General features: G+C 33.3%; 2 protein-coding genes across 10 annotated transcripts; one reads left to right on the top strand and one right to left on the bottom strand.

Annotated features, from left to right (window-relative positions):
* Positions 1-1,728: 1,728 nt before the first annotated feature.
* On the top strand, positions 1,729-8,987 carry LOC144565948 (Translation elongation factor EF1A/initiation factor IF2gamma family protein). Of its 8 annotated transcripts, none has more exons than XM_078315802.1 (18): positions 1,729-1,927; positions 2,488-2,602; positions 3,401-3,451; positions 3,917-4,018; positions 4,337-4,448; positions 4,536-4,581; positions 4,698-4,769; positions 4,955-5,017; positions 5,169-5,323; positions 5,405-5,469; positions 5,590-5,740; positions 6,431-6,536; positions 6,613-6,748; positions 7,429-7,493; positions 7,616-7,798; positions 7,916-7,988; positions 8,305-8,391; positions 8,714-8,987. In XM_078315802.1, exons 2-17 carry the CDS (start codon positions 2,512-2,514, stop codon positions 8,364-8,366), a joined length of 1,533 nt encoding a protein of 510 aa, XP_078171928.1. In that variant the 5' UTR covers positions 1,729-1,927; positions 2,488-2,511; the 3' UTR covers positions 8,367-8,391; positions 8,714-8,987. The 8 variants fall into 8 exon arrangements, with proteins under 8 accessions (XP_078171928.1, XP_078171923.1, XP_078171927.1 ...); XM_078315797.1 differs by having other exon boundaries at positions 1,770-1,927; positions 3,392-3,451; XM_078315801.1 differs by having other exon boundaries at positions 1,778-1,969; positions 2,492-2,602.
* A 1,891-nt stretch (positions 8,988-10,878) lies between these two features.
* LOC144565947 (2,3-bisphosphoglycerate-dependent phosphoglycerate mutase 1-like) lies at positions 10,879-15,447 on the bottom strand. 2 transcript variants are annotated; one of them, XM_078315793.1, is made up of 8 exons: positions 15,125-15,447; positions 14,386-14,641; positions 13,796-14,019; positions 13,221-13,339; positions 12,483-12,639; positions 11,983-12,084; positions 11,660-11,779; positions 10,879-11,180 (listed from the first exon to the last, which is right to left on the bottom strand). In XM_078315793.1, exons 2-8 carry the CDS (start codon positions 14,633-14,635, stop codon positions 11,136-11,138), a joined length of 1,017 nt encoding a protein of 338 aa, XP_078171919.1. In that variant the 5' UTR covers positions 14,636-14,641; positions 15,125-15,447; the 3' UTR covers positions 10,879-11,135. The 2 variants fall into 2 exon arrangements, with proteins under 2 accessions (XP_078171919.1, XP_078171920.1); XM_078315794.1 differs by having other exon boundaries at positions 14,386-14,637; positions 15,125-15,415.
* Positions 15,448-25,069: the final 9,622 nt, after the last annotated feature.

Here is a 25,069-nt window from a genome sequence, read left to right as displayed (position 1 = left end):
ATGTGGCAGCCTAGTCACCCAGTTTGGTAACTTATGTGACTTACTTTGGGTAAGTGAAGTATTTCTAACATATTTTTCCCTCTTCCTTTCTCCTGTCTTCCAGAACGAGTCAGTCTACCCTTGCTTTTCTTTTATTTTTCCAGCCATCCATCAATGGTGTCTCTCTTCACTAAAGCAAGCTTTTTAAAGCCCTCAATTACATTTCGTTCATAGCGATTATAATCAAAAGTCTTCTGATAAATCAATTTAATTAAAAAAAAGCTAGTTTCTTATTCTATTGAGCTCTTGCCATATTCTACCCGATCAGAGTATAAGCACTAATGGCATAAAAATTATAACAATTAATACACTTCGTTCTAGCTTACCTTCATTTTTAAGTATAAAGCCAACATGTGTGTACAAAAAAGAGTCTGTGCATGCATATTTTAATAGGATTTTAGAACTCCGGTAACAAGAGACGATAAATTGCAAGCGTCTAGCCTTCTCCACGAGAAAACAGGAGAAACCTCAGTTGCTTGATCTTTTGTTTTAGAACTGCCATGATGAGTGAAGTTGGGGAAGGGAGGTGGATCTCTGATCACCCATGGCCACTGAAAGAGAGCAAGAGAAAGAGAAAGGAGGTGAGAAATAATTCACGTCCCCAAAATAAGTTATGTAATTTATCAAATATGGTGACTAGGCTGCCACATCATATTCTCTTAGTATTTTAATGAAAAATAGTTACCGAGTGACTTGATCGAAACAAATTGATAGTTCAATGGCTACCAAGATACAAATCAAATTTGAGTGACCAATTCGTAACAAACCATAAAATTTAGTGACCTCCGATGAAATTTACCCAATTTAATTTAAGATGCATAATATAGAGGTGATATGATTGGACTTCTTTGTAATAAAAATCAATTTAGAGTTATCGGCGAATTTTTGGATACATCTCCATAGGAGATTCTGCCTTTTATAGGCGATGCTAATTGTAAAAGAAATACAGTAAAACAAGCAAAGAAATTAACCCAAGGAATCTACAGCTGCTCACTCAGTGGAAGGCGCTAAGCTGGCATAACCAATTCATAATAGACTACTGACACTGTTGATGAACAATTGGCTCTTCATCCTCTCGTGTCTCTTCTCTATTTTCCCTTCGTTTCTGCACATGTGAGGCCCGGTCATCAAAGGCAAAGCAATTCGTGACTTTGGGACTCTTTTCAATTAACAGGACTCCTTTGTCAGACTCCTCCTTCACTCCTCCCTGCCCTTGAGCTCTGACTGCGCTACTCGAACTCTCTTCTTCTTTAATCAAATTCGCGACTTCAATGGTCACCCCCAAATCACAGCTGCTTCGTTGCAGGTTCGATAAATACAATCAATCTTGAAACATCAACAATTGTGTTATCAAGATCGAATCATTAACAATTTGAATTCAAACTGAATTTGACTCTTTCTAAAACAAGTTGTAATTAAATTGATAACTATATAGTTTTTGATCTAGTGACAAATAACAATGTTTTTTTATATGAAAAGTTACGTGTTTAAAATCTGAACAAAATATATTTTATAAATACTTAAAAAATATTAAGTGAGCCCAATCAGAAAACAAGTGAATTTTACCAGCTCGACAAAATACATAAGCTATGGAATTTTCAGGCCCAATTTGTTAGCCTAGTTTATGCAAAACAGAAAGTTTTTATCTGGACCGTTTGTTTGTAACCGTCAATCTGTACCGTTCATTTTTAGCTTCGATCTACACCGTTGATCAACTACACCCTTACTAACCCTAGTCTCATCTCATCGTCTCTCGTCTCTCGCCTCTCTCTCTCTCTCTCGATCTCAATCTCGCTTCTCTTCTCCTGCTCCGGTAGTTCGCCTCCGCTATAAAATCTCTCAGCCGACGGTGGACCCTTGGGAGTTCTCCTGCCACTAAGCAGCAAAGGTTCTCTCTCTTCCTCTCTCGAGTGCTAGACCTGTTGGTGTGGTAAATTTCTTTCCTTCCTCTCATTTGCTGTTAGCATGAAATAGGGATTCTACTGCCAATTTTAGGTGACATTATTGCTAAATAAAGTCCTTAAACAGGTATAATTACATAGTTTAGATAATGTTATAGTAAGGTAGTAAGTAACATTACCGCTGGTACAGGGTGATATCATCTACTGGTAAAGGGTATCCTCTCTTTTGTTGTCAGCATGAAGTAGGTTTCTGGTGTCAATTTTAGGTGATATTGTTGCTCTATATTAAGTCTTTAAACAGGTATTACATAGCTTAGATAATGTTATTTTGGTCAGGTAGTAAGTAACATTACTGCTGGTACAGGCTGATATTATCTACTGGTAAAGGGTATTATAATTAAAGCACCAATTCAATTAAAGACCTTGCATGAAGGCAAAACAAAAGAAGTGATTCTACCTGAAACATACATACTGCTATGCTTCGACTAACAAATATAGCCTTCAAAGTAAATAATTAAGTGTTTGTTATTGGTTGAAATTTCTTCAGGTAGCAAATCAAACGTTCTAATTAATGTCAGAGCCTGAACAACCTTCCGTTACCATCAGTGATCCACTAGATGATGCAATGGAGATTGACAAAAGTGACTCGACTGCACCTGAAGGTATGATTGTCATAGATTTCTTCAATAATTTGTTGTAATTCCTCTAAAATTGTGTTGTGTTGTACCAACTGAGATCTGTTGGAATTACATAATTCCCTAGCATTTGTTTTGTATCTGTTTCGTTTCGGATTAAGTTATTTAGTATTAGCTCAATTGATATCTATAGGAGTACTTCAGTTGGTTATCATTTGTAATTTTTTGAACCTGGTAAAAGACCTTTTTAACTTGAGGAATTGTAGTTACTTCTCTGCATACATGTTTTGTGTTAGTTTCCAAAAAGTACAGAAGCTAAGTAGTAGGCATGGGTTTGTTCGCCAATTTCTTTTGTGCACAACAATATGTTATTGCACGTGTATATGGATATTGGTACTAATTATAAGTGCTGATTATATTTTGTCATAAAAATACTGTCTGACAGGAAGCTCTTGTTAGCGGTTTTTATGTTGCTCACAATTTGAACTTTTTCAATTGTATTCTGGTCTTTGTATTTTTTTTTTTACATCATAAAATTGGTTATTTAGCTATAAGTGTATACATTTCAACGAGTCAGTTGAAAGATTATAAAGACTGGCTGTGTTTTACTGCCATTTCTAAATTATGGGCAATGTGAGCAAATGCATTTCACCCCCTTCTGACGCATCGAAAGTGCATGATGGTCTTTCTCAGTATGTTTGCAATGATATATCGTTATCATAAGATGCACTGTAGGCTTGATTCTCCCTCATAGCATATGGCAACATTCATGAAACGATCTAGGTTTTTCATCTTCTGACATCAGTTATGCATTAGTTTTGCCAGATATAAAGGAAATTGAGGATGGCGTTCACTCCATGGAGTTGGGAACAAAAGGTTAGTTGTTTAATTGAGTTTTACTACAATGGACTTTTGTTCTTTGAAATACAATTGAGAACAAATCTCTATGATAGTGTAATTGAATGAATATTGTATGAATTTTGTGACAGTTTGGCACACTTTAGTAAAGTTTTATTCTTGTGCGCTGTAGTTGGTAAATTTTAGCAAACTACATCTTTATCTTAGGGTCCAAGCTTGTGTGTAAATTGGCTTCAATTCAATGACGTATAGTTGAGTTGTTGAAAAAAGATTAGGAAAATTTTGCCATGTTTTACTCGCTGAAAGCTCAGTATTAAATCTATAAAATACCTTAAGGATGTTGGGATGTTAATCGGAAGTATGAGAAATTATAGTGTTCTTTTCCAATATGACAATATTACAGGAATATAATGTGATATCAGCAAGCTTTTCTTCCTTTACAGTTAGTGCTGTTTACAAAATTTCTATTCCAATTTTTGTCAGGGAAGGCGAAAGAAGTGGTACCTGTTGAGGAACCAGAAAAAGAAGAAGATAATGAAGAGAACAAAAAGAGGCACTTGAATGTTGTTTTCATTGGGCATGTTGGTAAGTTACTTTCTGTACTTTCCGGGGGGGAGGGGGGGGGGGGGGGTATTTGAACCCATGTTGGTTAGTTACTTTAATGTGTGGTAAGTGGGATTTGAACCCAAATCTCCACAACCACTAGGCTACAAGCACAAATTTGATATTTTATGAGGGGGCTGAAGTATATGAGAACTTAAGGAAAAAAAAATCAATTAAATTTCGATATATATAATTAAAAAATTTAAACCATAGGGCACCATTTGGGTTACATTAAGATCTGCCCCTGCAGACAGACAGACCCACATCCTTTCTTTGTTTTACTTGTTTCTATCTGTGCAGATGCTGGTAAGTCAACAACTGGAGGTCAAATACTTTTCTTAAGCGGTCAAGTGGATGACAGAACAATTCAAAAGTATGAGAAGGAAGCTAAAGATAAAAGCAGAGAGAGTTGGTGCGCTTTTATTATATTTTTAAAATCAATTACCTTGTTTTTTTATTAAAGAACTGCAAGGCAATTGATGTTTTAATGGTTTTGTAGGTATATGGCATATATTATGGATACTAACGAGGAAGAACGTGCCAAGGTATTGTTTTTAAATCCTGCAAGCCATTTTGATTTGTTAAAATGATTGCATATCTTATATAGTTATATGTATGACAGAGTTTCTTTTCTTTTTATTTTTAAATTACATTACTCTAGGGCAAAACTGTTGAGGTAGGGAGGGCCCACTTTGAGACGGACAGCACGAGATTCACTATTCTCGATGCCCCAGTAATTCTATCTCTTATCCTTGTTTTGTTATTCTCTTTATGTTACTTTTAAATATTGCCCTTATTGTGAATGCAAACTGTAACCAGAATTTGAGCAAGGGCGGCAAGTGCTGCTTCTTACTAGTTTTTATGTAACAGAAGCAGTAAATAAAAACAAAGTCTTACTTTTCTGGTCTTTTTATTCAGGGACACAAGAGCTATGTGCCTAACATGATAAGCGGTGCGTCCCAAGCTGATATTGGTGTTTTGGTGAGCATATATTCTATATGTTTGTTTATTCAATCGGTTATTACTTGTTTTATGATTGAGCATAAATGTGTGTGCACATGCATGCGTGTGTATATACATTGATGCTTGAACATTTAACCTAATTACCCATTTTTTTTCTTTTTCAATGAAGGTCATATCTGCGAGAAAAGGTGAATTTGAGACAGGATATGAAAAGGGTGGCCAGACAAGGGAACATGTGCTTCTTGCCAAAACACTTGGTGTTTCCAAATTAGTTGTGGTGATTAATAAGATGGATGATCCTACTGTTAACTGGGCCAAGTCAAGGTTATTTTCGTCATTTTTTGTCCATTCTGTTCTACCTTCGCATTTTATTAGTGTGTGATGCATTCCTGTTTTTCAATTTAGATATGATGAGATAGAATCGAAGATGACTCCTTTCCTCAAGACTTCTGGTTATAATGTCAAAAAAGGTAGCATCATTAAACTAACCTAAAGTAGTTTCATAGAAGCATGTATGATCATCAAATCTTGGTATTTTATGAGTCTCTTATCATGCGTTTGATTTATTCTCAATGCATTTTAAACAACAGATGTGCAATTCCTGCCTATCTCTGGTTTGATGGGGTTTAATATTAAAGACCGATTAGACAAGAAAACATGCGATTGGTATGATGGGCCATGCCTTTTTGAGGCCTTAGACAAAATTGAGGTTCCCTTGAGAGACCCTAAAGGCCCAGTAAGGTATTTAATATGTCCTTCCTACTTTAATTTTTTATTATCTTTATTATATTTGTTTGCCTACTGTAGTTTGTAATTCCTACTGTATTTTACCAGAATCCTGTTTATGTACATGTAAAACTAAACTGACATGTAAACAGAAATCAGAACATAATATAATTTGTGTAGAACTAGAGTGTTCTTAAGCTCATCAACTCCTTAGTGAGCTCAACTCCAAAAACCTATCGGATTGGCTTCAAACAATGAATCCAAACCATTGAAACCAATCTACTTCATGAGCGGTGCGTTTACATGCATGATTTATAAATTTTATAATTAATTTAGTATAAAGTCAAACATTAAAAAAAATGGTGAAAAATGAACGCATTAAAATGAACTTATAAACCTTCTTTTTTTACTATTGACCTTATACTAAATCAGTTCGAAAATTTATAAATTTGCATGTAAACGCATCACTCGTGAAGTAGATTGGTTTCGACAGTTTGGATTCGTCGTCCGAAGTCAATCCGATAGGTTTTGAAGCTTAATAACACCCTAGTTCTACTCATAATTTATATTCACCAAAAATGTAATTTCTTTCAGACACAAATGAAAGGAATTCTGGCCTTCCTAACATCCTTTCTTAAGCTCACTTTTGCTTTTTTTGTGCCATTTGCTTTGCTCCTACTCATTTCATTTAATTTTGAAATTCAGGATGCCGATAATGGATAAATACAAGGATATGGGAACTGTTGTGATGGGAAAGATGGAATGTGGTACAATCAAGAAAGGAGACAGCTTACTCGTCATGCCAAATAAAGTATTGTGCAGTTATTTTGAATTTGTTTTTTTTTCCTGACTTGTGTAGCAATTAAGGCTAAGTTATTAGAAAACAGGCAAATGTGAAGGTACTATCGATATACTGTGATGAAAATGAAGTCAGACAAGCGGGCCCTGCAGAGAATGTGAGGGTCAAGTTGTCTGGCATTGAAGAAGAGGATGTTCTATCTGGTTTTGTGCTCTCTAGCATTTGTACGCTCTCTCTCTCTCTCTAACACTTTTTCACACTTCACCAAGCATTCACCATTTTTATTACATTTTTCATTTTGTAATTAGTTACAAATATGTTGGATTAGTTCCAATTAGATTATGCTGATACAAAAAGATTATTTTCCATTAAATGTTGACATATTTTGCATTCATACTTAATATTATTTTAAGTTAGAATTAAATAAAAAGAGCCAAAGAAATGTTTGTCTTTATTTGTAAGTTCATATGAACTGTCTATGGGTGACCTGTGGAGGAGTGTGATTGAAGAAATGTTTGTTGTTAATTTGTGAAACTCTGGTTGTCATTTTTTATTTGGGTTAAAAATGATATATTGTCTAGCAGTGCAGTGCAGTTGGTTTGTGTCTTTTCTAGTACTTTTGTTATGTCTGATTTATTTAAAATTTTGGATATTCTAGTATGTTGGTCAGGATTTATGTTTAATTGTATTTTGTTTTAGTTTATGGTAAGTCTTAGTGTCTGAAGCCTATTTATATGTGCCCCGCAGAGTGTTGCAATGTATACTTTAGTAATAGAATTGAGAAAATATTGGAACACCATGTACTCTCTTTATATCTCTTCATGTGCCCTCTTTCTAATTTTTTTTAGTTGCATCGAGTATTATTGTTTTATTTTGACTAACTAGTCTTGTTTGGTGCCTGCAGCTAACCCGGTGTCAGCTGTTTCTGAATTTCATGCTCAGTTGCAGATCCTAGAGTTACTTGACAATGTAGGCCTACCTTTCTGTTAATTTATTCTCTTATATTTGTTGTATGTTCTTTTAGTTTTGAATTTTAATTCTATTATAAAAAAGAAAACTAAATAGTGCAATATTTTTGTTTTGTGAAAAAGGCTATATTCACCGCAGGATATAATGCTGTGCTGCATATCCACTCAGTAGTAGAGGAGTGTGAAATAGTGGAGCTGATAGAAGAGATTGACACCAAGAGAAAAAAAGATGACCCAAAGAAAAAAAAGGCCAAAAGAAAGCCTCTTTTTGTTAAAAATGGTGCTGTTGTTGTTTGTTGTGTCCAGGTTAGACTTTTTTCTTGGACGAACAAAAAATTAGTGTTTATATTATATTGGCTAAAGGTTATAAATGCTCATGATGTTTACTATTTTTTGTGCTTTTAATTGTACAAACAAGTACAGGTGAACAATTTGATATGCATTGAAAATTTCTCTGATTTTCCTCAGCTTGGAAGGTTCACCCTTCGAACCGAAGGTAAAAAAGGAATCCAGCGGTTTGATATGTTCCGTTCTATTGGCTAACTAAATAGAATGAATAAAATGCTTTTTAGGCAAGATAGAATGAATAAAATGATTTTTAACTAAATAGAATAAATAAAATGATTATTTAGGATCTAAATAGAATGAAAAAAATGATTGAAGAGGAACTAAATAGAATGAATCAAATGATTTTTTAGGAACAAGATAGAATGAATAAAATGATTTTGTAGGAACTAAATAGAATGAATAAATTAATTTTTTAGGAACTAAATATTTTCATTTATTTATTTTTCCATTGAATTTTCTTTCAGGGAAAACTGTAGCTGTAGGGAAGGTTGTGAAGCTTCCCCCTCCCGGAAGCGCAACTTTCTAAGCTTAAAACAATTTTGAACTAGTTGGTATGGCCTCATTTAAGATTTGTTTATGAAAATGGAAAGCATATCCATTTTTTTATAATAGTATAATATACATGTGCATCTTTGAAACGGAATTGTTGTTGAAAGTGAGTGGATGAAGAGTTTATAAGTGGGTGATTTATTAATTGTGATTAATTGTTACAAGTTATTCTTATCAAATAAATGCTATCTATTATGACAGCTGATGTGGAGCAGTGTCTTTTTTTTTTCACTTTTAGAGTTCTAATAATGTAACTGATTATCAAGGAGGTTATGCAATTTGGGTAGTGGGACTAATAAAAAATGATGCTAATTTGCTTTGCAGGAGAGTGCATTTGAACTAAGAAGCCAATTCAAGTATTTTTGAAAAATCAGAATGAGGGGGCAATTTATGTTGAATTATAGATTATTTTTATACACGTCTGTGTTGCATTATTGCACTTAAGAGCCATGGAATGGAAGGGAGAGGAGTTGATTATCCTTTTGTTGTGTTTACGGGTGATTGCAGTGATTGCTGAGAGTATATTATCATCTTTCTTTTTTTTACGGTGTGGTAGTTTAACTTTTTGTTTTAATATTATTGATGTCAAAAGAGGTCATGCTTGCTTTTGCTTGTTTGATTGTTTTATGTCAAAACAAACTGGGGTTAATAATCTTTTCTGTTTTACGCAAATGCGAATATCTATGTTGCACCAGTCTGTTTGTTAAACCGAGGTAGCTATGGGTGTTGGTTGTGTGATTTCCATTTGTTTGGCTTGATTGCAGGATATTAGATTAATGGGTTAATCTTCTCTGGCCTTTTCAATTTCTTACTAAAACTCTTTAATATATTGTATATGTCCCTTGAACTATTCTGTCTTTCATATTTTTTGTTAGAACTAACAAAATTAATTTAACACTAGTTGAGCTATACATACTTACTGCCTGTCTGTCAATTGATGAAACTAACCTTATTGATGGCAGCGGCAGACGGTTAATATGTACAGTTCAATTACTATTAATTTTATTTTATTTTGGTTTTAATAACAGATGCATTATATTAAAGGGTTTGAAAAATAAGAAATTGTAATTATGAAGGGTATATAGAAAAATAACCTAGATTTATAAATTGGAATGTTCTTTCAACTTTTACGGAGTCATCTTTTATAAGTTGCTCTGGATGCTTAGTAAGTCGAAAGTGTGCATTTTGAAACGGACGATTTTAATCTGGAATATTGTAGTGTATTTTTTGGGGAGAGTTTGAAAAACGACTCTTTAAATTGTTTGTTAACTGTCGATAATAATATTCGGTTGAAATAGGTAATTTTATACTGTAATATGTGTATATTTTATGACATCCGAGAATGTATTGTGTGTTCCAAAACCTGTATTGGGGATATCTCGAGGGGTGAGCTCATAAAAATTGTTATCAGGTTAGGTGCTACCTATCAAAGTATAAAATTGTTGGGCTTTCCCAAATTTATAATGGAAATATTTTTCATGCAAAAATAGAATATAAATATTGAAAACTTTTTCATTCATAAAATTCCAAGAAAATCTTACAAATATGATGAGCAACAAAAATGTAAATGACTTGCTGTCCCCTTTAAGTGGAGTTTCAAAAACAAACAGAGAAAATATTTATTTATGTTTTGAAATAGTGATACTTAATATTACCTATCCCTATTGCGATTTCGAGAATAGTCTAAAAAATTTACAAAATTTATAGAGTACGTTTGGATGCACTCTAGAATATATAAGGAACACAGAAGGATTGCCAAAGGAAATACCATCATCACCTGCCTAGCCTACAGCTATCCCATATTTGTACCTAACATTACCCTAAAATCACATAGTAGGTCTATTTTGCTCAACAAAAGGTTTAGCACCTATTTTGCATGATGCAAAACATCACATAGGACTATTTCTCTTTTTCATTTACGAGTTAGGTCTTTCTCAAGTCTCGATGAGTTGGATTGGAGTAGGAAAGAATCACATTTTGGATTCTGGATTATTGAATTTTGATTGTCTGGAGCCTCGGATCATCATTTCATGCTTGAACTATTTCAAGTCTTCGATCCTTCACGATTCCACTCAAGCAGCTTGGATATCACGTTAATCGAACAGAATACTCCGGTTGTTTCGACTATTATAAAATTGGTTTTGGAGTCGCAATAGAGTTTTTTAGGCCCAAACTACCTCATAAGTTGGATTTGAGAGAGTTAAAATGCCATATCAAGTTCAAATTTGAGTCTAGTTGGGTTTAGGCTGCCATCCAATCAGGTTCAGATATAGTCAAATTCAGGTTGAATATCATATCAGTTAGAATTCAGATCCAGTTATCATTCAAGTTGTGTTGTGGTTTGTCATCTCTAAATTCCAGTCCTTTTATTTGTACAAATGATGGCTATCAATATGTTGTGTTAAAGATAAACTACGAAACCTAAATCATGTACTCTGAGAAAACCAGTGCCTAAAGAATCTATATACTTAAAAAGGAGAAATTCAATATTTCATGTACCAAACATGCCTTTTTCACTTCAGAAGGCCTCATGAATGCCCAATTTTTAATTAGCATTGGTGCAGTTCAACAAAAAGCAAACAAAAGTACTGATTCATCTAAATATGACAATCATATATTCTTCCTACACCAAGGAAGTTACTGCATCTATTGCATCATATTTCTACTAGTAAACTTCGCTAAAACATTCTTACAAATAACCAAAAGGACAGTCAACTGTTGCATATTGGAATTTTTTTCCAATGTTTCACAGCGTCATATTGTCCAACTTCTCTCTATAATGAGCCAATTTCTGCATTTCAAAAATAAAAAGAAAAGGGATAAATTTCACGTTAAATCATTCCTCTCATGTATTTCCACTACAATTTCATGCTATGAAAATATTTACACCAATGGTTCATACTATCTCAAGCCATTCAGTTATAATACTTCAGGGACTTCACAAAACGTGATGATGGCAAGTTTAAAATCTGGTAAATTACACAAAATTCCCTCTGACTATTGCCCAATTCATGTTATAGTTCCTAATTTTTTTTAAGTTCCCAGATTGGTCCCTACAAATTCCAATTCATGCCATTTTCTTCCTGGAGATAATTTCCCAGCTAAAAGTGATCACAAGTCATAGTCAGCATGAATTTCTCATCAGGCATGATTGCGGATTCCAATTAAATGGTCAGGGCCTGAACAAGAATTTTAAAATTGAAGGGTCTAAATTGGGAAAGGGGTGCTACTTCAGGGACCAATTGTGAAATATATACAGAGAAGACATACCTTGCTAAAAGCATAAACACTGGCTTCATTGGGTCTCGGGGGGCTCCCTCGTCTAATAAATGTGCCTTCTTTAAATATGTAAAGCATTGGAATGCCCGTTGAAAGCTCGAGGCTTATAACCTAAGATTAAAAAAAACCTTGACTTAGCCGAATTAATTTTATAATCTAAATGAACTCAAAAGAATATTCTTTTCCGCTTGCTTATTATTCCATGAAACCTCAAAAATTTCAAAATTCCCTATAAATTAGGAACATCCATACTACATACCAACATTAAAATGAGGATATATTTTCATCTTCATTTGTATTGAAATAGCACCTACCTCGTCCGATGTTAGCTTATCAAGATACATTATGATGGATCTAAGGGAATTCCCGTGTGCGGCAATCAACACATTCTTCCCTTCCATAAGTTGGGGTTCGATCTGTCAATAAGTTATCAAAAATTAAGTTTAAAATTAACATAATTAATTCTACACACAATCACATGAATGGTTCATAAAGAATCACCTTTTTTGGGAAAAAGTCTTCTATTTTTAAAGGTCCCGTTTTGGTCCTAAGGTTAAAATATGTTTAAAAATGGATGGATGACGTGGTTGTATGATGTCGCAAACACTGATGACGATATTAATATCACCAATTACGATGATATTATCAAAGACTATCAATTGCATTAATGATATGCGTGAACTAAATTCCATTTGAATGACAGTTGCATACTCGTGCAAAAGTGCTAACTGCAATTACCATCCCAGAACTTAGAATGGAAATAAAAATATTACCAAAGGTGAGCAACTTAGTAATGAATTTAGAGACGTTTTACCTGATCTTGGAAGTATGCAACTGCTCTTTTGGCACACATTTCGAGGCTCTCACCATTTGGCGGAGGGATGTCATAGCTGCGCCGCCACTCATGCACCTTCTCCGTGCCGAATTTTTGGGCAGTCTCTTGCTTGTTTAGTCCTTGTAACTCCCCATACCTATATTCCGAGGTTTTACAAAATCAAGAATTAATTGAAGTAGAGCAATATTCTAAATTTGCGAAAGTGCAATATCGGCCTTGAATTTATTTATTTATTCCCTTTTTACTCGTTTACAATGTTTTTGACATAACTGTTCTTGAAAAAAAAAAAAAAAACAGAGTTTTTGTTTGCTTAGAGACTGAAATTTTAAGTTCCAAGTTTTTCCTGAGAATCTGTTTAGGCGTTTTGAAAGTCTGAAATGATTAGTAGTTAGTACCAAAATGAATTAAAATAACTGAGACCACTTCAGAATTAAAAGAGTGCCATCACCTTTGATAAAAAAAAAGAGAGTTAATAATAAACCAGAAAATCACAAGGGTTGATCAAAACAAACAGAAGTACAATAGATGATCAATAAATTAATAAAAAAACATATAAGTAAATGAGTTAGCTTTTAATGGTTGCTCTCTGAAAGATTTTAAATTGCCGCAATCTTTGCTAACGAGCTCAGCAGAGTATCATTTCATAATTTCCCCTTTAATTGAAATATTAACATTTTTACTTGATCTGGTCTGAGATATAGTACAAAGCATACTCACATTCTCTCATTCAATTGCCAAGCAGTTATGACAGGGATGGATTCATTCTTGGTTTCTTCACTACAAATCTCACTCCAGGCCTCTGCCCGTGCACTCTCATTATGTGCAATAATTGGAACCTACAAAATAATATAAGAAACCAATTTCACAGATTCAGAATATAATTCACAGATGTTGACTATTAAGTGAACCAACTTCAAATGGAGAGATAAGATCCTCACAGATAATTCTTGTTCTCTAGAATTACTTTGTTTCTTGACAAATATATCACTTTAACTATTATTGCACAATACCATATTCATTTCATATTCTTCCCTTTAACCAAGCACTTAGGTCATGTTTTGAATAAATGGGAACAACATTAGAGTAATATAAGTAAAAAGGAGGTGAACTGGTCGACTCTTTGTTTACTTTGCTCCAATGCATGCCATAAGCTTAACTTATTTGAATTTCTAGAAACTACCACAAATCATGGTACGCACTAAGAATTCTGACAACAACCAAGTACTTTTAGCAAATTCGAATTAATATACACTTGTCAGTCCGTCTGATTCAAGAAAGAAAGAGAAAAGGACCTTCTTGTGGCGATGCTGAGTCATGGCAAGCATGGCGGTCATCTGAGCACGAATCAAATCAGAGGTGAAGATCATGTCTACTGGGATGTTAGTTATCCTCTTCCCGGCCTCTATTGCCTCCTCTATCCCTTTTTGCGTCAGTGGCACATCGACACATCCTGTGAACAGGTTTTTCTCATTCCATAATGACTCACCATGCCGGATCAGGATAAGCGCACTCTCACCTGCAAGAACAATATATCATTTTTTTTTCATTTTTTTTTTTTTATTGGTTTGTTGTTTGATTAAATAGATTAGAGTTCATAACAGCTTTTTCGACCGATCTTGCACCACTATCTACTGGTAGCAGTAGCATGATACATGAATCTCAATTGGCATTGCATGCACTCAATCTTAAAGGTTAATAACAGTACTGATACATGCAAATATGAAAAAACATATCAGGTATAAGAGAAATCTGCGTAAGGTCAAATTGGTTTGGTACCAGGCTAAGAAAAAGTAAAACAACAAATATAGCATCTATACCAACACTCTCACAAGATATATACTTAATGCATGAAATATTTCATAATGAAAAGAATTATTATTACTTGATTTCTTCCTGTAGCCATCAGAACTGCCATTGGACGGCAGTTGAACTGGGTCAATAACTGGAGAAGCCGAGCTCAACACACGAATTGTGCCAAATCTCTGGTTATAAACCGACCTTGTGACAAATCCGGTTGCTTTTTCAAACTTTGTCATGAAAATCATGGCACTTCTCTTTTGAAATGGGGAACATTTGCTGAGATAACATGGCTGTAAAGACCCGAGGGTGCCATGAGATGTAGTGGCGGCCATTCCTATCTGACAATACGAGCAAGAGCACAATTAAAGCTGACTAAGTACTTCAATTTGACAAAAAAATGCTTAGTGCATTCCAAACTTGTAAATGTATTGTCATCTGTGATTACAATAATGAAATAGGTAAGCTCTGATTGGTAAGTAAGTGTCACCTGATAATTTTTTTCAAAAAATATGACGCCCAAATTGGGGTTATATCATAAAATAACAATATTAAAGCATTAAACCTCCCAATAGGATGAAAATAGGAAATTCAAGCAAATAAATAGTTCCTAAAACTATTAGCGGTGTAACATTTACTTTTTTTGTAAAGTTAAACATTCATGGCACAGTGAAATAAACCAAATTCATCGAATCACCCATCCGCATCCCAGACCCCCAAATCACCAGATTATATCATATACTATAATTACGAACACACAGAATGTAATAAAGAAACGTAGTGCATAGTAGGAAGAAGATGAACAGCTGAGAAAGTTCTAGAACCTGAATCAAAACACCTCCAAAGGAAGAAGATCAGGAGATCGAAACAGAAACCCGAAAGCGAATCGATCAGAGAAACCAGGGGAGCTGATTTTCGCAATGGGAGGTGAGATCAAGGCGGAGTTACTCGCGCTTTCTCTTTTGATCGCGAGATCGGCGTACTTTATACGAGCGAGCGAGAACGAGAGAGAGAGAGAGAGAGAGAGAGAGAATAGGAGTCGTTAGGAGGATGAGAGCGGGTTTTAAAAGGACAAGTGGAAAGTAGTAAAATGCGGCTGCGTGAAATAACAGTGCGCGCGTCGCCAAGCTTGGCGGAGGTAGCTATGCCTGGGTTTGGTGGGAAGTGGGAAATACTGCCAAAATAAAGCACGATTTGCTCCTCTTTCAAACTGAAACTCACAAAATTTCAAAAAAAAAAAAAAAAAAAAGATAGACGAGTTTGGTCGGCGAAACTCCATCTCCTGCAACAGAAATTCATATAACATTCTGTGCAGCGAGTAACATTTATAGGCTTCTGCTGCTTTTGTAGCATGGAACCGTAGTAATAAGTACTAATAACCCGTATTATATTCCACTTATTTTATCAATATTTTTTAAAATTATTTGAACGAAAAAAATACTTATTTCGTTCTGTTCATTAAATTTATGAAACTTATTATTTAATTTTTTTTTTTTACTAATATCAATATTTTGATATAATATTTGAATAGAAAATTGTATTTTCGAATTATATCATTATTGATCTGAATCACAAAATGTCGAATTATTTATGAACTGCGAATTTATCGGTGTGTTTGTAGGTTGAAACAACCATTACCAACGATTTATGGCAAAAACTAGTGTACAAAATTTAGGGCCTCGAAATTTTTTAGTGGCTCCCAGTTTAGTTTTTACTAAACTAAATAATGATTCTTCTAATAATTACAATACTTTTTGTTCGATAAGAATATGCTCTTCAGGCAGGTTTTTTTTTTTTAAAAACATTCGGATCTCACTTTTATACCGAACTAAATATTTTCTTACGTTCAAATATTTTTCACCACCTTACAAGTTTTCTAAATTGGATTAGTTGACTTAATATAAAAAAATAAAAAATAAGAACTGTAGATTGAGCATGAAGGAGTAGAGCCAATTTTTATTTCTCTCCCATTATAAAAAAAAAAACATTTATTAATAGAAGGTTGAGTAACTGGGGAATTGAGAATATTCCATTCAAATATTCTTTCGTGATTCGTTGTGATACAGTGATAGTAAGAGCTTTTAGTTGTACTTGTACCGCGATTTTTGAAATTAAACTTTACTGACATATTATTATTAACCACAATTGAACTTTACTGACATCTTATTATTAACCACAATTTTTTTCAATAGTACCGAATAATTAAAAGAGAAATCTGCAATTTTGCTCTCTGACAAAAATGAAAGTTTATATTTAGTTATTGCACTTGTTAAATAAGATATATAGTCTATATATGTTGTTGATTTTAAAGGACCAAGAGGGTTCTCTTTGCATATATGATATAATTCTGCAAACGTTGATTTTATTTTTCATTAATGGAGATTTGTTACAGGAGAGATTCTATGGAGTATTTTGCTCATTAAAAGCATCAATTTTCAGCACGAATGAATAGTGATGTTCTATTAGTTAGTCCAATAACGCATGAAGAATTTTGAATGTTATTCAAACAAGGCGTTTAAAATTGTAAATGCTGATTTCTCACGTGATACCAATATAATAAATTAATTCTCCCATTTGTAAGGTTTGACAGTTTGACCCCACCAACCAATTTTTGGTTCCTACTCCTACCTACCCATTCACTGGCCGTTGCTCCTCCAGCAGCATATGATTAATGATCTGGTACTGGTACTGGTACTGGTAGGCATATGCTCCTATTATGAAAATAATATTCTCATTATTGGATGAATAACAGAAGGCTTCAGAAGCTCTAATGGAGGAAATATCAACGAGGTTCATGTCATCTTTCTGTATTTGGGCCAAGCACATGTCAATACTCAGCCCACTTGAACCAGTTGGGCCAGGCTATTTGAGATGGACACAATATAGCAAAATAAAAGTCTTGGCATATTAATACAAGAGAATTATCAGAAAGTTGGTCCATCCTCGTCTTGGGCCTATCAATCTAATATTTCTAAGCCCAAGAGTTGGTACTGAATTCACTGCCATGTAGGCACCCAAAATTTAAAAGTTTACAGGACCGTCAAACACTATAAATCTTAACTCAAAATTTAAGTTTACATACCTTTCAATTTGATGGGCACTAAAACCGTTCGATGCGCTTTAAAATATTCATACATATATACTAAGAATTAAATAAAGGGATCTCATTCGCCTCGTCATGAAAACAAATTTAACGACCCATTATTTCTAGTGAATGAAAAAGAGCCATGCAATTGGCATTTCCAACTTTATAACAATATTCCAACTGGCTTATCTGATTGTGAGTTATAGAAAGAGCATCCCTTTTCCTTTTTTTGCACTTTTTGCGTCATCATTAAGTGTGCTATGCCTATGAGCACATCAAATGAAATCCATGATTCTCTTTTCTTTCTATTTTTTAATTATTAAAAAGAGGCATCATTCATCCGCAAATAAAAAGGTGCTTAAGTTGGTATATTTTTCTTTCTTTATTAGAAAAAGGAACTTGGGTGCTGTGTTCACTAAATTTCATGGATGGATTTGAAGTTCAATATATATCTTCTTCTGTGATTGATTACATTGGACTCCGCTATGGTCACACCATTGTATAATCTTGCATCACTTCTTTCTTCTAGTTTAAAACAAATAATTAAATTAAAATTAAGAGTATGCTTTAGAAGGGTGCGACTGACTCTGACCGCACTCGGTTACCTACTCCAGAACAACAAAATCAAAAGGAGAGCGGTGAGCGGACAGGAGACAAATGAAAGAGGAGGTCAAGTCACTGTGTAAATTTCACGATTTTTGTAATTCCGAATTGGAATGTGAAGAAAGTGAAAAAAATTGTGTTCCAGTGTAGTTCGAAAATCAGGCTCAGGGGCACCCCTGATGTAGAGTGTATAAACTTCTATGGCAGGACTCAACTGACATAAAAAACATTCTCTCTTGAAAATAATGGAGTAACAAAATAGAAAATAATAATTGAAAGAATAAGACAAGTGAAATGGACCTGATTGGGTGGGGCCAGAGCCCAGATGTCTATGTCCTGAAATGGAGCCCATTTAATGGATGCAGATGGAATGAAAGATGCTGTGCTTTGTTTACAAGTAGAAATACCATATTACATTATGTTCTGAATTTTTGTTTATTAAAACTTAGTGCCTCAATTATGTACATAATTCAAACAGGTTTTGAAACTTTTTGTTTGTTTGTTCCATTAGTCTTCCTAAACTTCTCATATTAATTGAACCGTATCATATCTAACATCTTAAAATTAACAGTTACATAATCACGGATTAGGACCTCATAACTCTAATATATCTCATATAACTTGCAAAAAATAATTTCAATAATAATATAATTAAATTAGGACGGGGCCAGATTAAATTAGCACCATTTTTCCAGTGGGATCACTGAAAATAAAAACATAATTCTGGTGCCTAGTTCAATGATTGTACTTCAGAGGGGCTGGGTTAACAAAAATTAATAAATTTTTTTAGTAGAAACTGAAATAAAAAAAAAAATAGCTCTTGTTTTTATTAAACATATTCTAGCTAATAAATGACATGAATAATGTAAAATACATTGTTTTTTTATTTAAACAGAAAAAGAAAAGAAGTAATTGAAGGTTACTAACTACTGAATTTTCATCATACGGCGTACAAATGCAATTCATCGTATTTGTGTTTTGTATCTGCATAATTATTTTTAATATCTTATTCATACTAGTATACAAATTATATGTATTCGTATTTGCATCTGAATCTATATGAAAATGATGTAGATAATGATATAGATATATTTTAGTCTCAAATTTAAAATATTTTTTTTTGTTAAATACTCTTGTATTATATTGATTACTTATTATCAGTCATGAATATCAAATAAGATAAAAATATTGTTATTAATTTTGTTGTTTTGAATTTTTACTTTATTATTTTAAAATGTTTATTTATACGGCACTTTCAACATATCAGCAAATATCCGTCAGTTCTTATTTAGTCAATCATTCTCATCGTATCTATTTAGTTACAAATTTTGTTATTTAAGTTTAACATCTATCTGATATTTACATCTTCATCTGCTCAGAAAAGTATTAAAAAATAAATACATATGCAAAGCGCAGATTAGTTCGTACGATGAATCAATAAATTTGTCTTTACTGTCCAAATTTTTTGATTCACCGTTCAACATAATCTTTATATGAAACTATACTTGCAAATAGGGACGGATTCAAGATTTATGCCAGGAGGCAAGAAAGAAGTGAGCCGTTATTTATAACAAATCGGGTTTAGATAGCTAATATGGTTTAAATTCATTAACTAATCGGATACTAGATAAAAAAAAACAGTACTCTAACTTATAATTTTCAATACCTTATTTCTAATTTTCAATGGTCTAACTTCTAATCCTTATTATTAATCAATATTCAGAGAATTTATTCTAATGTCAACTCTAAATTCTACCCTAATTACATACAAAAATTTCACATGGGAGCAAATAAAATTTGAGAAAAAACAAAATTGATATGGACCTATAGATCTCCATAAAAAGTTCAAAGTCAGAAGATTGCAGTTCTCCTTTGGCTCCTGCTGGATTCGCTCATGCTTACAAACTAAATTTAATAATTTATAATTTATATTACTATTTTTTTTAAATATGTAGAAAATTTCTACTTCTACTTTTAAATGATTTAGAATCTTTAGATCAAGTGATTTTCTTCGAAATTTTAAAAGTGATTTAGAATTTTTAGATTAAGTGATTTTCTATCTATTTAATAAAAAATATTTAAGAGATGTTAAACTTAATCAATAAATACATTTTTATTTGGAGAAAATGTCTAATGGTTGAACTTAAAAAATAAAATAAAAACAATTCATAGTAGGGATGAATCAATATGCACTTAGGATAGCATCATAGCTATGCTGCATGAACATAGGTAAGGATATAGTATCGGATACGACGATACGCTAATTTTTAATTATCTTAGATACAATACAGCTACTATATATATTTTATTTTAATTATTTTATTAATTTAAAACTTGTATTATAAATTAAATGCAAAAGCCAGTAGTTTAAGAAAAATAAGTGTGAGATAGTGCAGTAGGTAAGTGATATGGTAGTTATCCAATAGATCCCTTGTTCGATTCTTGGGTGCTGCTAATTTTTTTTTTGGCATTGCGCGGTTCACAGGACCCAGTCCAGCGTGTTGCTTGATGCCGTATCGACCCATTTCAACTAGTATCGGAGCCGTATTGTCCTGTTTCAGTCCATATCAGAGCTTTATCAAATAGTTAGAGTATGCCACGTCATCCGATATATCAACTGACGTATCCAGGACGTATCGAATTCGTATCCAATATGCATCCAATACTGTACGGGGCCCAATTAAAAGTATCCGAGTAACATAGTATCACAGTCTCGCTCATTGTCGTTTAGTCCCATTATAAACTTGCATTTTTTTCACAAATATGTATTAATTAAGGGGTTTTTCGTTTCTAGAAGGAAACTTCGGGGGGAAAGGGGCTAACAATATTAAAAGAATAATTATTTCAATCCTCACACTCCAATACCCGCATTGTACTCCCATCTCTTAAACAGATTTTAACTTCTCATAAACTAACTTAACTAACTAGTTTAATTAAATTTATTCATAACACTATGATATTCCAAGTTTAATTAAATTCATGGGTATAAATACTTGGAAGATAATAAATTAATACTTGCAAATTAAGATATTAATACTTGCATGTCTAACTTGATATAACTATATAGAGGGACCACTCAAACTATATGGGAGAAGAATCATACACGTTTTTAGAGGTGAGTTTTTTTTTTCAATATCTTCCACATTTCTCACGTTCTATGAGGAATTTTGCGAATCTAAAACCATGAATGTATTCTACGCAATTTTATCTTTCAAATGAGATCCATAATAACGTACTTTCAGATTCATCGTCACACAAGTATTTATACCTCATTGTGCAAGTATTTATACCTCATCGTGCAAGTATTTATACCTATACTTGTAAGTATTTTATCCCTAATCGTGGACCCTGCATCTCCGCATCACATTTCCCTAATCGTCCCTGCGTCAACCTTTCTCTAACAAAAATAGTTGACCACATAGGTATAAATACTTCCATGCATAGGTATAAATACTTGTAATACTTGATATTAATACTTTTAAATGTCAGTAGTGTCATATGTGAAAAATACTAGGTATAAATACTTAAATGACGAGGTATAAATACTTGTGTGATGACGAGCTCGAAAGTATGTCATAATGGATCTCATTTGAAAGATAAAATTGCGTAGAAGACGTTCGTGATTTTAGATTTGCAAAATTCCTTATAGATCATGAGAAATGTGGATGAGATTGAACAAATAAAATTGGAGGAATAATGGAGGGATGAGAGTGCGGGTACTCATATCACGTCCCATATTAAAAAGATTTTTTTGAAAAGAGTGGTACTAGACCACCTGTTTCATTTGAAACGAGAATATTACACATCATGCAAAGTAGCAAGTTCATATATGAAACAAAAACATAAAAATATCTCTAATTGTGAGGCAGTTAGGAGATATCTAAAACCACAACATATAGTAGCTAAGAGTTTGCTTAGAGGATTATTATATAAAATAGGATATAGGAAACTAAATTCATGATGGTTTTAAAAAGCAACTGATGAGCTAGCATAAGATGAACTGTTTTGTGTAGTAGGATCAGAGGATGCAAGGTAGTCATCTACTGCATCACACTCAATTATGTCCCGTATGTAATCAGAAAGGTCGGACCCTCTAGTCCAAGACATGGCTCTTCCTCTAAATCTCAGGTATTGCTTCCCCCTTCCGATGTATCGGTCTCCGATAGGGTTATAGTGCCTGCCTGAGACAAATTTGAGGTATCCATAGGTAGTATCACAGTTAATTTAAAAAAAGAATCATCTAAATTTGATTTACACCAAAAAGAAGTTAAGGAAATAATTTTAGAACCTATTGAAGCTACTGTGGGTATCATGGTATTATTAAAACAAACATTATTTCTAGCTAACCAAATAGTCCAAAGTGTGGTTGCCCTAATAAATTCAATAAGTAAATAGTCTTTAAGTGGTATCCAAGCGTCTAATAGCCATAAATCTGTGAGTTATTTACAGTTGAAGGTAAAATTGTTATGATCAGCTAACCAAGACCAAATTCTAGCTATTAAGGGACATTGTACAAATAGGTGGTCAATTGTTTCTAAAGAATCACAAAATACACATTTCTGATCACCAGTCCAACCCTTTTTAATTAGGTTTTCTTTGGTCAATATTTTACCTTCCTTTAATAACCATATGAATATTTTAATTTTGAGGGGTATTTTGGTTTTCCAAAGGTTTGAATAGGTATTGTTTTTCATGCCCCCATACTCTAGCCACTGGTACAGAGAGTGTACAGTGAACAGCCCTGATGAATTCCATCTCCATATTATTCTATCCGTGCCAGCAGCAATGGGGAAACAAGAGAAATGAGATACTAAGTTGTGCCACTCTGTTAGTACTATACCCGTTAGCTGTATATTAAATTGTAATGAGATATTAGGAGGATTACTAAAGAAACTAGCTACTGTAATTAGAGGATTAATTAAGATACGGAAGAGATTAGGGTACACACAGTATAGGACACATTCACCTTCCCATCTATCTAGCCAGAAGAAGGTGTCTTGGCCATTACCAACTGTTCTGTTTATACCTAATTCAACTATATGTTTAAGAGATAGTATTCCAGACCAGAATGAAGAGCATCTATTAATTGCTAATCCTGTTGGACCATACTTGTCTATCAAGATATCTTTCCATTTACCTGCAGATGTTGGGTCTTTAAATCTAAAGTACCATTTGGCCAGAAGAGAAATATTTATTCTATCTAAATTAAGAACACCCAACCCTCCTTGATGCTTACTAAGGCAGACTTGATCCCATTTAACTAAATGGTATTTTTTCCTAATAGAGGTGGCTGATCCTGCCCAAAGAAATTTCCTTCTGATTTTGTCTATTTTCTGTCTTATTTTCACTGGGATCCTATAGATAGATAGCCAATACAATGGGATTGATGATATGACAGAATTCAGTAGTGTTACTCTACCTCCTAATGAGAGTAAAGTACCTTTCCAAGACTGGAGTTTATTTTCAATTTTACTAACTAATGGTTGCCAATCCTCTATATTTAGTTTTATCCAATGTAGTGGGACACCTACGTAAGTAATTGGTAGGGAAGACAATTGGCATCCTAGTTGATTAGCTAGGTTAGAAGCTAATTCATTTGAGATATTTAAAGGAACTAATGCACTTTTATTGAAATTAATTTTTAATCCAGAAGTGGATTCAAAAGCTAACAACAGGAATTTAAGGTGTTCTACCATCAATGGTTCAACTTCTAAAAAAAGTAATGTGTCATCTGCAAAGTGTAGATTAAGAATTTTTGAGTTTGTAAAGTTACATAAACCTGAAATAAAACCAGCTGATTGGGCTTTCATTAGAATTTTATTTAGTGTATCTGCCACAAGGTCAAAAAGAAGGGGAGACATTGGATCACCTTGTCCAAGGCCTTTCTTACATGAAAAATAAGATCCTAGTTTGCCATTAAAAGAAACACAAGATCTACCACTTTTGAGAATATCTGTAATCCAATCTATAAATAAACTTCCAAATCCTCTTGATGCTAAGGTTTCAATTAAGTAGTCCCAATTGACTTTATCGAAAGCCTTTTCGAAATCAAGTTTAAGGAGAATTCCTTTTTGCTTAGTTAATCTAACTTGATGTAGGACTTCATGAGCCGAAACTATATTATCTCCTATTAGTCTACCCTTGATAAAGGCTGCTTGAGAATCATCAATTAATGGATCCATTACCTATCCTAATCTATTTGTTAAGAGTTTTGTGACTAACTTAAAGCTACAATTAATTAGGCTTATAGGTCAAAAATTACTAATGGTTGAGGCATTTGATTTCTTAGGTATGAGGCAAATAGAAGCTAAATTAATTTTAGAGATATCTAATGTTCTGTTATAGAAAGATTGGAATAATAGATCAAGGTCAGATTTTACCAAGTCCCAATATGTTTGGTAGAATAAAAAGGAGATGCCATCTGGGCCTTCGAAGGATTGCAAGAGAAGAGAGTAGTTTTTATTTCATCTAATGTAAATTTATTTTCTTGTATGCCCTGTTGCGAGAGTGTAAGTTTGTCAGAATCATTCCAAATGTCAGATTTTAATGATAGAATTCTAGTATCAGAAGCGCCTAGTAAGGTTTTGTAGTACGAGGTAATATGATCTTGGAGAATTACTGGATCATACATTGGAGTACCATCTATTTCTAATGAAAGGATGGACTTTTCTTTTTTCTAATAGAGGCTGTTAAATGGAAAAATTTAGTGTTATTATTGTTAGTTTGTTATAATCTAGAAGTCAATAATACGATAATTAATCATAAAGCTTTGTTCATGAATTGAATGTTTATTTATAAATCATTTTGTTGCCTTGAGTATTATTGCATTTATGGATCATTTCGAGTTCATGACTGAAATTGTGAAACTCCATAATATAGATGATATATACTCTTAATCTTAAAAGGTCACTAACCAAGGTAATTAGCAGGAACACTAATTACCGCTATAAGGTTAGTATGTGGATTGAAAGATGGTTAAGTTTTACAAACCACCTGACACGAGATGTCATTTTAATCACATAGATACATGTTCAAGGAACATGGTATTTGACAGACCCCGAATGAAACATTAAATAGAATT

The sequence above is a fragment of the Carex rostrata genome, chromosome 15 (genome assembly GCF_964058835.1).
Source record: "Carex rostrata chromosome 15, lpCarRost1.2, whole genome shotgun sequence".
NCBI lineage: Eukaryota > Viridiplantae > Streptophyta > Magnoliopsida > Poales > Cyperaceae > Carex > Carex rostrata.
This window is presented reverse-complemented; position numbering and strand designations above follow the sequence as displayed.